General features: G+C 39.1%; 1 protein-coding gene across 2 annotated transcripts in view; it reads left to right on the top strand.

Moving 5' to 3' along the window:
* The window catches only part of LOC115225285 (poly(A)-specific ribonuclease PARN), a 67504-nt gene that overhangs the window by 3970 nt on the left and 48989 nt on the right, over positions 1–14545 (top strand). For both annotated transcript variants that reach the window (XM_036513931.1, XM_029796223.2), the window contains exons 2-4: positions 9733–9810; positions 12790–12863; positions 14125–14192. In XM_036513931.1, coding sequence (XP_036369824.1) covers positions 9733–9810; positions 12790–12863; positions 14125–14192 — 220 coding nt within the window. The remainder of the gene's footprint in view (positions 1–9732; positions 9811–12789; positions 12864–14124; positions 14193–14545) is intronic.

A 14545-nucleotide genomic window follows, 5' to 3' on the forward strand; every position in this document is an offset into this window, starting at 1 on the left:
GGAGGCACATGGCCGAGTGGTTACAGCAGTGAACTTACAGTCAAAGGATAGCAGGTTCGAATCTCAAACTGGGTGATGTGTGTGTTTATGAGCGAATCACCTAAGTTCCACACGGCTCTAGCAGAAGGTGATGGCGAACTTCTGCTGACTCTTTCACAACAGCTTTCTCTCACTCTTTCCTTCTGCATCTAGCAACTCACCTGTGAGGGATTGGTGTCCCATCCAACTGGAGAACCTATATGCCAATGAAACTGGGAAACTGGCTCTTATGAACCAGGCACAGCTCAAGAAGGAACAAGCAATAGCAACTGATAATATTAACAATAATAATATCTATACGAATATTCATTTGAATATTTACTCCTTTTATATATATATATATATATATATATATATATATATATAAAGGTGGCTTGTTACAAATGTTTCAAGTGAAAGGCAAAAATATATGTTATGTTGTCAAGAAAGTTCTTGCAGTTTTTAACCTTTAAATTCAGATGCACATATCTCGGCTAAACAAAACTTTATTAATCGAAATAAACACCATCAGAATCAATACACTTTTGCTAACGCGAAACAAGTTTATTTATGCCAGTAGCATAAAAACCTTGCGTTCTGTTGGCGATGAAGTCATTGAAGGCATGTTTAACATTGTCTTGGTTTTTGAAGCATTTCTCATGCAGGAAGTTGTCGAGATGCTTGAAAAAGTGGTAATCGGTAGGCAAGAGGTCTGGTGAAAATGGCAGATGAGGCAGAGTTATATAAGAGTTTGGAGTACGTGAGGAGGGGTGTTTTTCCTACATGGATTGTCTCTTTGTGTCTAGCTCAAAGTGATGAACCCAACACTCATCCTGGGTAGGAAATGTTCAAGGAAACCAGCTGGATTTGCCTGAATCAATGTCAGATTTTCTTGTGATGTGAGCAGCCTGGTGTGCTTTTCATGAGGTGTTAGAAAATGTGTTTCTCACCAAACAGAAACTTTTGTCATATCCTGTTCATTTTACAGAATACTCTCAACTCTCTCGTGGCATATGCTAATAGAATTGGCTATTAGATTTATAATCAATCACCTGTTATTTGTCACCATGTGGTGCACACGATCAACATTTTCCTTGGTGGTGGCAGTTGCAGGACGCCCAGACCTTGGTCATCTTTAAGACTCTCTCTTCCTGTCCTAAATTCATCTTCCATCTTTTGCACTGTTGATAAAGTTGGAGCATCATCTCCTAATGTAGCAACGATGTCATGAATATTGTCAGGAGCTAACAGCACAATGCCAAATTTTGTCCATTTTCAAGAGAAGTTGCTACCAGTTACTTTTGAAGTCTCCTTTGAACAATCAAATCTCAGTTTACCTGGAAAGAAACAATGCAGATATTAAGAAGGGTTGAAATTAATGCATGTAAGATTGCACAGCTCTAGCATCACTCTTTCATAGTCTGCCAATGAACTTTTCAGCTCACTCTCGTAAGATAATGAGGCTAAGAGTAGAGAATCTTTCAAATAATACATGGAATTAGAAGCGAAATCACATGCCTGTAAAAAGCATAGAAATACATAGCATATAAACAGCAATCAAAGCAATGAAGATAATTTATAAATTCTTGAAATGAAGAAACAGAAGAGAATGTATTATTTCAGGTGATTTCCTCCTTTATCAAAGAGAAGTAAAAGAATTAACAAAGCAGGAGGGAAGATATGCGATACTGAGAGTAAGGTGCCTGATTACATGGCCGATTGTATATATGTGTATGTAGGACTAGCACATTGACAGATTTGGTGAGGTTGTGTTGATGCTGGAGCAGAGATGAGAGGATATGTGTAAGAGGAGGAAAAGGGTCTTCTGCCAAATTCTTCACTGGCCAGAAACAGATATTCTTTTAGGTGAGTAAAAGTGATGAAGTGGGTGATCTAGTCTTATTGTTAACTGACAGATATTTAGCTAAAGTAATTGGGGTGGTTAGATTGTATGATAGGATAATTAAGCTGAAACCTGTTATAGGTAACTCAAACTGACATTTATCTCTGCATTTGCCCCTCAGTCGTGACTGGCAGAAGAAAGGAAATACTGTTTTTAAGAGATCCTTCTGCAGTCTACATCAACAACAATTAACAGTGACTTGATCATTATGGCTTATAACTTTAACTGACATGTTGATTGATACCATGATATCCATAGTGGCCATGACTATGGTACAAAAAATGAGGAGGGTTTAAGGCTCTTGGGATTCTGTAATGCAACTGGCATGACAATTTGCAACACACACTTCAAGAAACCAACCAGCAACTGCATCACCTACCAATCTGGAAAAGTCAGAAAGATTTTATTTTCAAGAAATGTAACAAACAGACTGTTGCAAATAGCAAGGTCTTTCCCAGTGAAGAATGCACCACCCAACTTAGATAAATGGTCAGTGACTTGAGAGACAGAGCTAGACAGACACAGAAGCAGATGTTATGGAGAAGGAAAACATTGAAACTAAAAGACCCTGCAATTTACCATAGGTTTATAGAAATTCTACTTGATATGTAAGCAGAGTTCCTATGGGTATATTCTGTTCAAGACTAGAGATCAGACATGTAGCTGGTGAGGATGGTGTGGCAAAGGAATGACGTCGGATATTCAGTGAAAGCTAAAGACCTGTCCTGGAAAGTCTAGAAGGAAGGAGAGAGTATTACTAAGTATCTAGAAGGAAAGTTAGGTGTTTAGTATACTCCTCAACTAAAGGAAGAGGTTGCCACTTGTTTTGTGACACGAGAATTAGAATTGACAATGAATTAGATTCTAGTTGTCACTAAGGATCAAAGTCCGTTGCTATATGATCTAGTTTATTTTCTTGCTCCACTTTGTCTTGTTTCAAAGGTTGTTACAAATTTCGAGTTTCCCTTGCTCAATCTGTTTGGAGTTGATGTGTGATAATGTTGAGATTAGCCAATCCAAACTGGAAGGGAAGACATTCAAAAACACTTGAACACAAATTTATTATATAAATAATCCTTCAATAAAATGTTGATAAGTGTAAGCATGTTTGTGTACATAAATATATGTATGTATACATTTGCACACAAAGGAAGTTATTTATTATCATTACAGATACTGGTTGTTGTGTTTATAAAGACTTCAGTCCAAAGTGATCATAACAAGTAGGGTATTTGATAAATATTTATAACATATGTCAGTGCATTATAAATGTTTTATAAATGTGTATATGTATGTGTGTGTTGTGTAAGGGGCCTTAGAGTTAACTTAGCAAAAACCAAAGTCCATGCAACCAAGAAAGCAAACAGGCCCTCTGATCCTTTCTGAGAAATGGCCCTGCTTAACCCACTAAGACCCACAGTACTTAAATTTCTGAATATTACTTTTAAATTTTCACAGATGATTGAAAATAGGTTAAAATGAAAAAAATCAGTTATTATAACTCCTTTACTTCAAGTAGAAGTGGAAATTCCCAGTGTCCTATAAACAGGTCACTGAGACAATGTGATATATTTATAAATTCAAAATCCTTTGTATGTTACTTAACTGTATCCTGTTGATATTAAATTTTGTATAAAAAAGATTGTTAATGTTTTTAAAAGAATAGGCGCAGGAGTGGCTGTGTGGTAAGTAGCTTGCTAACCAACCACATGGTTCCGGGTTCAGTCCCACTGTGTGGATCTTGGGCAAGTGTCTTCTACTATAGCCTCAGGCCGACCAATGCCTTGTGAGTGGATTTGGTAGACGGAAACTGAAAGAAGCAAGTCGTATATATGTATATATATATATCTATGTGTGTTTGTGTGTCTGTGTTTGTCGCCCTAACATTGCTTGACAACCGATGCTGGTGTGTTTACGTCCCCGTAACTTAGTGATTCGGCAAAAGAGACCGATAGAATAAGTACTGGGCTTACAAAGAATAAGTCCCGGGGTTGATTTGCTCGACTAAAGGCGGTGCTCCAGCATGGCCGCAGTCAAATGACTGAAACAAGTAAAAGAGTAAAGAGTATTGAAATACAAAAAATAATGCATTAAAAGAAATACATTCATAAAACTGCATTCTAGAAAGGGGCAAAGCAGTCTGCCGACAGGGTTATGATGCACTTTTGACAATAAGTTAGTAGTTTACTGCTGCAAGACTTATTCTGACAACATCGTTGCTTATCTCTTTCAAATCAAATTTGATATCAGCAATTAGTGTGGATGTTGTGATTGACTTTGTTTTTTGTCCAGATTGCTTTAGATATGAAACACATACATATGTGGCACAGGAGTGGCTGTGTGGTAAGTAGCTTGTTTACCAACTACATGGTTCCGGGTTCAGTCCCACTGCGTGGCACCTTGGGCAAGTGTCTTCTACTATAGCCTCGGGCCGACCAAAGCTTTGTGAGTGGATTTGGTAGAAGGAAACTGAAAGAAGCCTGTCGTATATATGTATGTGTGTGTGTTTGTCCCCCTAGCATTGCTTGACAACTGATGCTGGTGTGTTTATGTCCCCGTCACTTAGCGGTTCAGCAAAAAGAGACTGATAGAATAAGTACTGGGCTTACAAAGAATAAGTCCCGGGGTTGAATTGCTCGACTATAGGCAGTGATCCAGCATGTCCGCAGTCAAATGGCTGAAACAAGTAAAAGAGTAAAAGTATATCTCTTGAAATGAAGTAAATTTTTTATTTCACCCTTTCCATTGTGGATCAGTTTGTAAATAGTCCATTCAATAACAACAGGCATATCAGTAACTCTAATAAACAATGGCCAGTCCCACTTTTTGCCTCTAATTGAGGTTACATATTTTGACATTAACCAGTCATGCTTGTCAACTCCACCCATGCAATTGTTGTACTCAAAACATGAGTCACATTGCCTTTGCCTTATACTTTCCTCCAGCATTCATCATCATTGTTTAACGTCCGCTTTCCATGCTAGCATGGGTTGGACGATTTTGATTGAGGGCTGGCGAACCAGATGAATACACCAGGCTCCAATCTTGATTTGGCAGAGTTTCTACAGCTGGATGCCCTTCCTAATGCCAACCACTCCGAGAGTGTAGTGGGTGCTTTTATGTGCCACTGGCATGGGGGCCAGTCAGGCAGTACTGGCAACGACCTCGCTCGAATCTTTTTACACATACCACCAGCACAGGTGCCAGTAAGGTAACGATCATGAGCACAGGTGACGTTGGTAACGATCATGCTCGAATGGTGCCCTTTTACGTGCCACTGGCACGGAAGCCAGTTGGCTGCTCTGGCAATGATCACGCTCAGATGGTGCTCTTGGCACCCTACTAGTATGGGCACAAGTGCCAGTAAGGCGACGCTGGTAATGATCACGTTTTAATGGTGCCTTTTAAGTGCCACTGGCACGGAAGCCGGGTAGCCACTCTGTCAATAATCACGCTCGTATGGTGCTCTTTGCACCCTGCTAGCACAGACGCTGTACTTTGCAAATTGGTTCAACTGAATCATAATTTGTCCCAGTAAGGATTTCATTATTGATGTCAAATCTATAATCATATGAACCTCTTGGCTCCTTTTTCAACGGTGCTGTTTCCTTTAGAGGACATTTCTTGAGACGATTATCTCATTGTATCAATTGCTTCAAATCCTGTTTCTCTGAGTTGCACTAGCAGATCATAATTTATGAATAAATTATCAAAATATATGGAATGTGACCGAAGATCATATATCACTCCAAGCATTTGTAGGACAACTCTACTTCCAAGTGAAAGATCTTCTTGAGGTCCTTCTTGTATACTTTTGCCACAATATAGATCAAAGTTGTAACAAAATCTTGAAACACTGCACAATGCCCCAAATTTGTAACCAAATCTTCTGGGTTTCCCTTTTATAAATTGAGTGAATTATGTGTTTGACTATCATTTCATCGACTGACGGACTCTTTAAAAATTCTGAATCAGCCTCGTCTGGCACCTGTGCCGGTGGCATGTAAAAAGCACCCACTACACTCTCGGAGTGGTTGGCGTTAGGAAGGGCATCAAGCTGTAGAAAGACTGCCAGATCAGACTGGAGCCTGGTGCAGCCTCTTGGCTTCCCAGATCCCTGGTCAAACCGTCCAACCCATGCTAGCATGGAGAACGGACGTTAAATGATGATGATGGTAAAGAGAGAATGAACATCGTAACCTTTTATTTTTATTCTCCTCCCAGTTTTCATTATTGCAAAAGTGAAAGATGATTTTCAAATGCTGAAATCAATTTCTTGTAATAGCATTTTTGATTAGTAGCATGCCCAGTTCTCCTCATTCGACCAGTAGTTTCTTGCGGAGGGTAAGCTAAGATAACTGGAACACACTAGAACAAGAAATGCTTTTAGTTTGTCTACAGAAAAGATTTCGATTTTATTCTTCCTACGGTTTCAGCAGTTCCTCAAATATTTCAACAGGGCTGCGATACTGCAGAGCATCTTTCATTTTCCTACAACATTCTGAATACTTCTGTTCTGGTCTGAGCATTTGTGTATTCAGCAATCTTTTTCCTCCGAAGAGGTTCTGAACAGCATAATTTTCATTTCTTTATGGGTCTTCTTGTTCGTTACTTAGGACTCGTCAGCAGTATTAGTTTCATTTTCATTGTAATATGTAATTCCAGTGATCCAGACACATCATTGACAATTGGCTCACCAGAGTCGTTGCTGTTGGCTAGTCCTCATCAGTGAGATTCTGTGAGTCTGGGAGTACAATGATCATCTCAGTTGTCTCATATTTTCCTCCTCATCAGAGTACTCTTCTAATAGTTGTTGTATCTCATCAATTGTCAAAGCATGAGCATGTTTTCTTGACATCTAAGGGCAGACACCATAAAAGGATATAAATAACTGTTTAGGCGCAGGAGTGGCTGTGTGGTAAGTAGCTTGCTTACCAACCACATGGTTCCAGGTTCAGTCCCACTGCGTGGCATCTTGGGCAAGTGTCTTCTACTATAGCCTCGATCCGACTAAAGCTTTTTGAGTGGATTTGGTAGACGGAAACTAAAAGAAGCCCGTCGTATATATATATATTTGTGTGTCTGTGTTTGTCCCCCTAGCATTGCTTGACAACCGATACTGGTGTGTTTACGTCGCCGTCACATAGCGGTTCGGCAAAAAAGACCGATAGAATAAGTACTGGGCTTACAAAGAATAAGTCCTGGGGTCGATTTGCTTGACTAAAGGCGGTGCTCCAGCATGGTCACAGTCAAATGACTGAAACAAGTAAAAGAGTAAAGAGTATTATTGGTTTTAAGAATATTACAGTCACAGCGTTGCATTACACAAATCATAACAGTATAATTCACTGTGCTTTCAAAAGTTTATAATACAGACATTAAACAAATTTATCCAGAGGCGTCCTCTCTCCATAGCAGCTACATCACTTCTGAATGTTGCATCACACTTTTTGCCTGTAAATACAGAACATGTTTCAACTTGTCCTAACGATACAGCCTCATGTCACAACATGATGCTGTTCATGTCTCTCTGAGTAGAGTACCAGATCACATCACTACACAATGACCCAGTGTTCCAACATATTATGTAATAAATGTAATGTATCTGTACAATTTAAAAGATTTAGTTGTGTAAAATGGTTTTTAGAGATTCATATTTTGATGTTAGATTTACAGTGAATGTTTTCAGTCAGACATTGAAGACTGAAATTTGTAAGCAACTCTACTAACATTATTTTCATCATTTTTGCAGTCTAATAACATAACTATCTTATTACTTGATTAAGTGAATATGTAATAAGAATAGAGCTTCCTTTATTTGGCATTCACATAAAAAAATATATAAAATATGAGCATATTGCTTATTTAAAGCTTTCATTTGGTGTCCTATGGGAGTGTGGGACTTAATGGGTTAATGTATAGAAAAGTTGAAGGTAGAAATTGCATACATTGTACGTAGTGTAAGCTAAGGACACACAAGAGACGCAGTAGCATCATGGGAAGGTTAACAGAGAGACTAATCTTTGCGTGTGACTGATACGTAGGAACAATGGTAAACACTGCAAACACACAGGAAATAGAGTGAGTCAAGTGCCCAGGGGGGATCGTTAGAAATAGTTTCTGTTGTTTAAGTGATTCAATTAGCTTCTGAGGAGGATGTGTATAGTGGCTAGAATCGGAACTGGCTGGGAAAAGTTATTAACAAAGGGTCTCTCTCAGAGTGAAAGGTAACTTGTTTGATGCTTGTGTATGAGCAATGGTACGCAGTAGGGAAATGTGGGCTGTTGAGGGGTCTTGCTACACAATAAGCATCCAGTCCACTCTATAAAGTGGTTTGCATTAAGAAGGGCATCTGGCTGCAAAACCCATGCCAAGATAGACAATAGAGCTTAGCCCTGTCGTCGCATTTATTGGCTCCTCTCAAACTGTTGTTCATCCTAAACCAGCATGGAAAACAGGCATTAACTGATGATGATGATGACGATGTTTATATGTTTGCATGTGTGTGTATATATATATAAGTACATACATATAAGTATGTACTTATATAAAGTATATATATGTGTGTGTATGATTATATACATTTATATATATATGTGTGTGTGTGTGTATATATACAAACACATACATAGACACACGCATGTACATGTCTATAAATGTATATAACAGAAATGTCAAAAGCTTTTTGAAAAATCTTAGCATGGAAATTCCTTATTGTTTTCAGCGAATAGAGGTGAGGAGGCAGGAAATACACTTAACAGTGAATATGTCATTGTTCAATGTATTGAAACAAGATGACATCCTTCAAAATATCATCATCGTTTAATGTCCACTTTCCATGCTGGCATGGGTCAGATGATTTGACAGGAGCCAGCCAGGTAGAAGATTACACCAGGCTACTGTGTCTGTTTTGACAGGGTTTTTATGGCTGGATGCCCTTCCTAACACCAACCATCCTGCAGAGTAGGCTGAGTGTTTTTTATGTGGCACCAGCACAAGTGAAGTCAGTTTTGGCATGGTTTTTACAGCTTTTGAATATCCTTTCAATTGCCAACGACTTTACAGTGTGGATTGGATGCTTTTTATGTGGCACCAGCACTAGTAGGGTCACCAAGTAACTTGCACAGCAAGGAATCTTTGAGAGGGGAAGGTGCATCAGAGGAGGTGGTCTTGTGTCAGATGATGAAAAGTTAGAATGAGACAGATACGGATATCATTTTCAATGTCTGTATATTCAAATTAAAATTATTGAGCGTTTCCAATATTGGCTACATTGACATTTCACCATTCATTACAAGGTGTATATTTCAAATCTGTGTATAGGCGTAGGAGTGGCTGTGTGGTAAGTAGCTTGCTTACGAACCACATGGTTCCGGGTTCAGTCCCACTGCGTGGCACCTTGGGCAAGTGTCTTCTACTATAACCTCGACCAAAGCCTTGTGAATGGATTTAGTAGTCGGAAACTGAAAGAAGCCTATCATATATATGTGTGTGTATGTATATATATATATATATATATATATATATATATATATATATGCATGTGTGTGTGTGTGTATACATTTGTGTGTCTGTGTTTGTCCCCCCCAACATTGCTTGACAACCAATGCTGGTGTGTTTATGTCCCCGTCACTTGGCGGTTCCGCAAAAGAGACTGATAGAATAAGTACTAGGCTTATAAAGAATAAGTCATTGGGTCAATTTGCTCGACTAAAGGTTGTGCTCCAGCATGGCCACAGTCAAATGACTGAAACAAGTAAATGAGTGTATATATAAAGTATGTATATAATGTTGTTTCTTATCTATTTCAGATTTCTACGAATGTTTAGACCTCATCCAAAAGTCCATTGAAGAATCAGACTTTGTGGCTATAGATGGCGAGTTTACAGGTGAGTAGAAGTGATCTTTGTGGTGCCATTGTTGTGTAGCCCTAGGTCAGTTTTGATCCACCTGACAGGTGTTCCAGCTGAGAATATCCCATCTTATATTCTGTTAGAGTGTATTTAGGACTACATTATCTAATGTATAGTAGTTGTTTAGTAACTGTAGGTGTTGTGGAGCTCTTAGTCAGCCCTGATCTAGCATACCTGTGATCAGAGATGTTCCAGTAACAATCATTCCGTCTTTTATTCAAATATGGTGTATCTAGGATTATAATATTATGTGTGTCCACTTTTTTCTAAGACTCTTTCTCTATCTGCTCAGTCAAAGTCGACTCTCGATCACTCGTTGGATCAGTGTCCTCCAGTCAGTTCTATCCTGGGCTGCTTCTTTCAGATTGGCTATGTCCATTCCGGTATCACTCTTGATGGTGTCAAGACAGTGGGTTCTTGGTCGGCCTCTTCCTCTCTTGATACAATGTTCTAAGACAGGGAAAAAAAATTTGAAAACTCTGGCTGTTATCTCTAGCAAGTCATGGTAGACTTCTTTGAACACTTGAAGCTTACCACCACAGTTGTCCCCTACACATTCAATTGTAAAGCAGCACCCAACACACTCTGTTAAGTGGTTGGCATTAGAAAAGGCATCCATCTGTAGAATCCATGACAGAACAGACAGCTGGAATCTGGACAGCTTTCTGAGTGGCCAGCTCTATGTCAAACCATCCAACCCATGACAGCATGGAAAGAGGATGCTAAATGATGATGTTGAAAAATGAATGATTATGAGTGTGTGTGTTAATAGTAGATGTATATAAGTGACTTATTTGACATCAGCCTTTTTATTCTTTCTCAACCATGCAAGAGAAAGACATCACAGGGCAGCATCTGCCACGATCCAGCCAACAGATGATTGTTGTGACATCTGTGGATGCCTGTGTGCTTCAAGCTTTGGACTGCTGAATCGCATGCACTCTCATTGGTGAGAACACAGACTTTGTTATCATCAGACACTGGACTACCAACACATGTGTATATATATAAGAAGCATGCAGGAGAGATGTTTGCATTGGTATGGTCATGTACTACGGATGGATGTGGAGAGATGTGTGAAGTGCCACTCCCAAACTGTTGAAGGAATCCGGGGTGGAGGTAAACCCAGGAAGACATGGAACGAGGTGGTCAAGCATGACTTTTGTATTTTAAGTCTCACAGAGGCCATGACAAAAGACCGAGACCTCTGGAGATATGCTGTGACTTTGAAGACCTGACAAATGAAGTGAGTTCATGGCTCGCAGGATAGCCTGCTGTGCTAACCTTGGATCGTAGAGTGACCCGCTGTTCTTGAGAAGACCTATTGAGTCAAGTACATCAACATCAAAATAAAAATTCAAATAAAAATTGTAGTTAAGACACCCGTGTTGGTGACACGTAAAAAGCACCAACCGATCGTGGCCATTTGCCAGCCTGCTCTGGCCCCTGTGCCGGTGGCATGTAAAAAACACCCACTACACTCATAGAGTGGTTGGCGTTAGGATGGGCATCCAACTGTAGAAACACTGCCAAATCAGACTAGAGCCTGGTGCAGCCTCCATGGCTTACCAGACCCCGATCAAACCGTCCAACCCATGCTAGCATGGAAAACGGACGTTAAATGATGATGATGTTGTATGTATATATATATATATACATGTGTGTGTGTGTGTGTATGTATATATATATATATATATATATATATATATATATATATTTATACATACATACATATATAGTCAGCTGATGAGATCCAGAGCTTCTCAGTACAGAAGACAGTTCTGCTCAAATGATTCAAACTTAGACTCCAATGTCTTTACAGCCGAATGGCTATAAGAGGAATCAAGTTGAGCAGATATAGAGGCAATTATGCGGGCATTTAGATATATTTAATATATCTAATTTGTTTATTTGCATAATTGCCTCTTATATATTTTGCTTAGGTGTTGTGAAACAAAAAATCTGGTGTAGAACTCAATATACATATGCTTCAGAACAAAGTTTTAGTCAAGTACAGAGCAGTAAGAAGAAATTGGGAGGAGAAAAAAAATAAATGATTATCTTATGAACTTCATAAGATAATTGTTTAATTCTTTGTCATCTCATTTTCTTATACACACATATATATATATAATATATGTATTCTTTTATTCTATTCATTTACTTGTTTCAGTCATTTGACTGTGGCTATGCTGGAGCAGTGGCTTTAGTTGAACAAATTGACCCCAGGACTTATTTTCTGTCAGCCTGGCACTTATTCTATAGGTCTCTTTTGCCAAACCACTAAGTGACGTGGATATAAACACATCCACATCAGTTGTCAAGCAATGGTGGGGAGACAAACAGACACACAAATATATATGTGTGTGTGTATATATATATATATATATATGACAGACTTCTTTCAGTTTCTGTCTACCAAATCCACTCACAAGGCTTTGGTTGGCCTGAGGCTGTAGCAGAAGACACTTGCCCTAGGTGTTTTGTAGTGGGACTGAACCTGGAATCATGTGGTTGGGAAGCAAGCTTCCTACCACACACACACACACACACACACAGATATATATATATATATTATATATATATATATAATATATATATATATATATATATATATATATGTATATGATATATATATGTATATGATATAGGTATCTGTATATATATATATATGTATATGATATAGGTATCTGTATATTTCTGCACACATCTACACGAGTGTGTGTTCGCTTCCTGTGCTAAAATGTACGTTCAGCAAAGAAGGTTCTGTGTTTAGTTAGCCATGCCAAATTGCCAGCACCCAATTGTCTTGTTCAAATAGTAGAAAAGACACTTGTCCAAGGTCTCACATAGCCGGACTGGACCTATAATATGTTCATGTCTTATTGTCCTTTTTATATTTTTTTTCTTTGACATCCATGTATCTGACCATTTTCTAAAACCTCATCCTTTCAGGTTTGGACCACCCTGACCATGGCCAGCCCCAGCCTTTCGATACCCCAGCAGAACGATACCAGAAGCTTAGCAAGGTAAACCACAATGTGCATTTATTCTTTTTTGTTGTTGACTTTTGTCCTGTGCCTCCCCTTCACCTGATCACTTCTCTGGCCACCAGCTATAATCAGAGGACCATTTAATTCAGAAAACTTGACTGTTGTAAGATGAGATCAATACCTTTTCTTTTTTTTCAAGAAATATTTCTCTTGAGCCCAGCAAACAAAATAGAAAAAGTGTTGCTCCAGAGGGTGGCAAGAGAGACATACTGGAACAGCTTTTCTACCCAACAGGGCTTGCACTTGCAGACAGCCGTCTCTGCCTCGATAGCAGCAAGCAGGGATATGGTCCAGGGGCCAAGAGCACAGGTGGTCTCCACTGCCACAGGCCCCACCATAAACCTGTTGGAAAGTGACTGATACCATGACACTTTGCTTTTCTCACTTCAATACTTCAGTGGGTTTGTGTGTGACATTATGTATTCATGCAAATATATGATAATCAGTCTGAACTCTGAAGCAGAGATTAAAAACAAAACATTTGATCTGTTGTCAGGTCAATATTTATTTAAATATATATCTTTTATCTTTTATTTGTTTCAGTCATCAGACTGCAGCCATCATGGGGCTCAGCCTTGAAGAATTTTAGTCAAACAAATCAACCCCAGTGCTTACTTTTTTGTTAAGCCACATACTTTTTCTATTGGTTGCTTTTACTAAATCACTAAGTTATGGAGATGTAAACACACCAACACTGGTTGTCAGGCAGTGTTGGGGGACAAACACGCATAGATGCATATATATGATGGGCTTCTTTCAGTTTCCATCTATCACATCTACTCACAAGGCTTTGGTCAGCCCGAGGCTATAGTAGAAGACACTTGCTTGAGGTACCATTCAGTGGTGGGATTGAACCCAAAACCATGTCGGGGAGCAAGCTTTTTAGCACACAGCCACTCCTGTACCTATATATACCGAGATTATTCACGTAATTCATTTTAGGTGCTGGCACGGCTGTGTGGTTGAGAATTCTGCTTCCTGACCATTTGGTTTCAGGTTCAGTTGCACTGCATGGCACCTTCAGTAAATGTCTTCTACTATAGCCCTGGGCTGTCTAATGGCTTGTGAGTTGATTTGGCAGATGAAAAGTAAAAGAAGCCCATACATAAGTGTATGCGCATGTGCATGTTCCCTTTTTAGGGGTCAGTTCAGTTTCTACATAAATTACATGTTTTTCTCTCCCTAGGTGTCATTTGGGTTTATACGTACATTACATGTTTCTTTTTTCTTTCCTTAGGGGTCAGTTGAGTTTCTACTGCTCCAGTTTGGTCTTTGTACATTCAAACTAAACCCTGAGACACAGCAGTAAGTATCAGTGTCCCCTTTTTTCTTCTCTTGTTTAACAAACAGTAAAAAAGGTGATGCTTTGGAATAAGCAACCATTCCTCACTCAAAGATACAGACACACATCCACACACAAGTATTTAGTTTTTTGTGGGTTTTTTTGTATATTATTTACTATATTTCTTTAAAATGAAACAATATTTTATGCACAAAAACACTATAGACTAGAAGAACAGACCTCGCAGACCTTATAAAAAGCACCCAGCCCACTCTGTAAAGTGGTTGGTATTAGGAAGTGCACCCCGTTGTAAAAACCATGCCAAAGCAGACAGTATAGCTGGCTCAGTCCCCAGGTTTACCAGTTCCTGTCAAAC

Source organism: Octopus sinensis, linkage group LG27, assembly GCF_006345805.1.
Source record: "Octopus sinensis linkage group LG27, ASM634580v1, whole genome shotgun sequence".
Taxonomy (NCBI): Eukaryota; Metazoa; Mollusca; class Cephalopoda; order Octopoda; family Octopodidae; genus Octopus; species Octopus sinensis.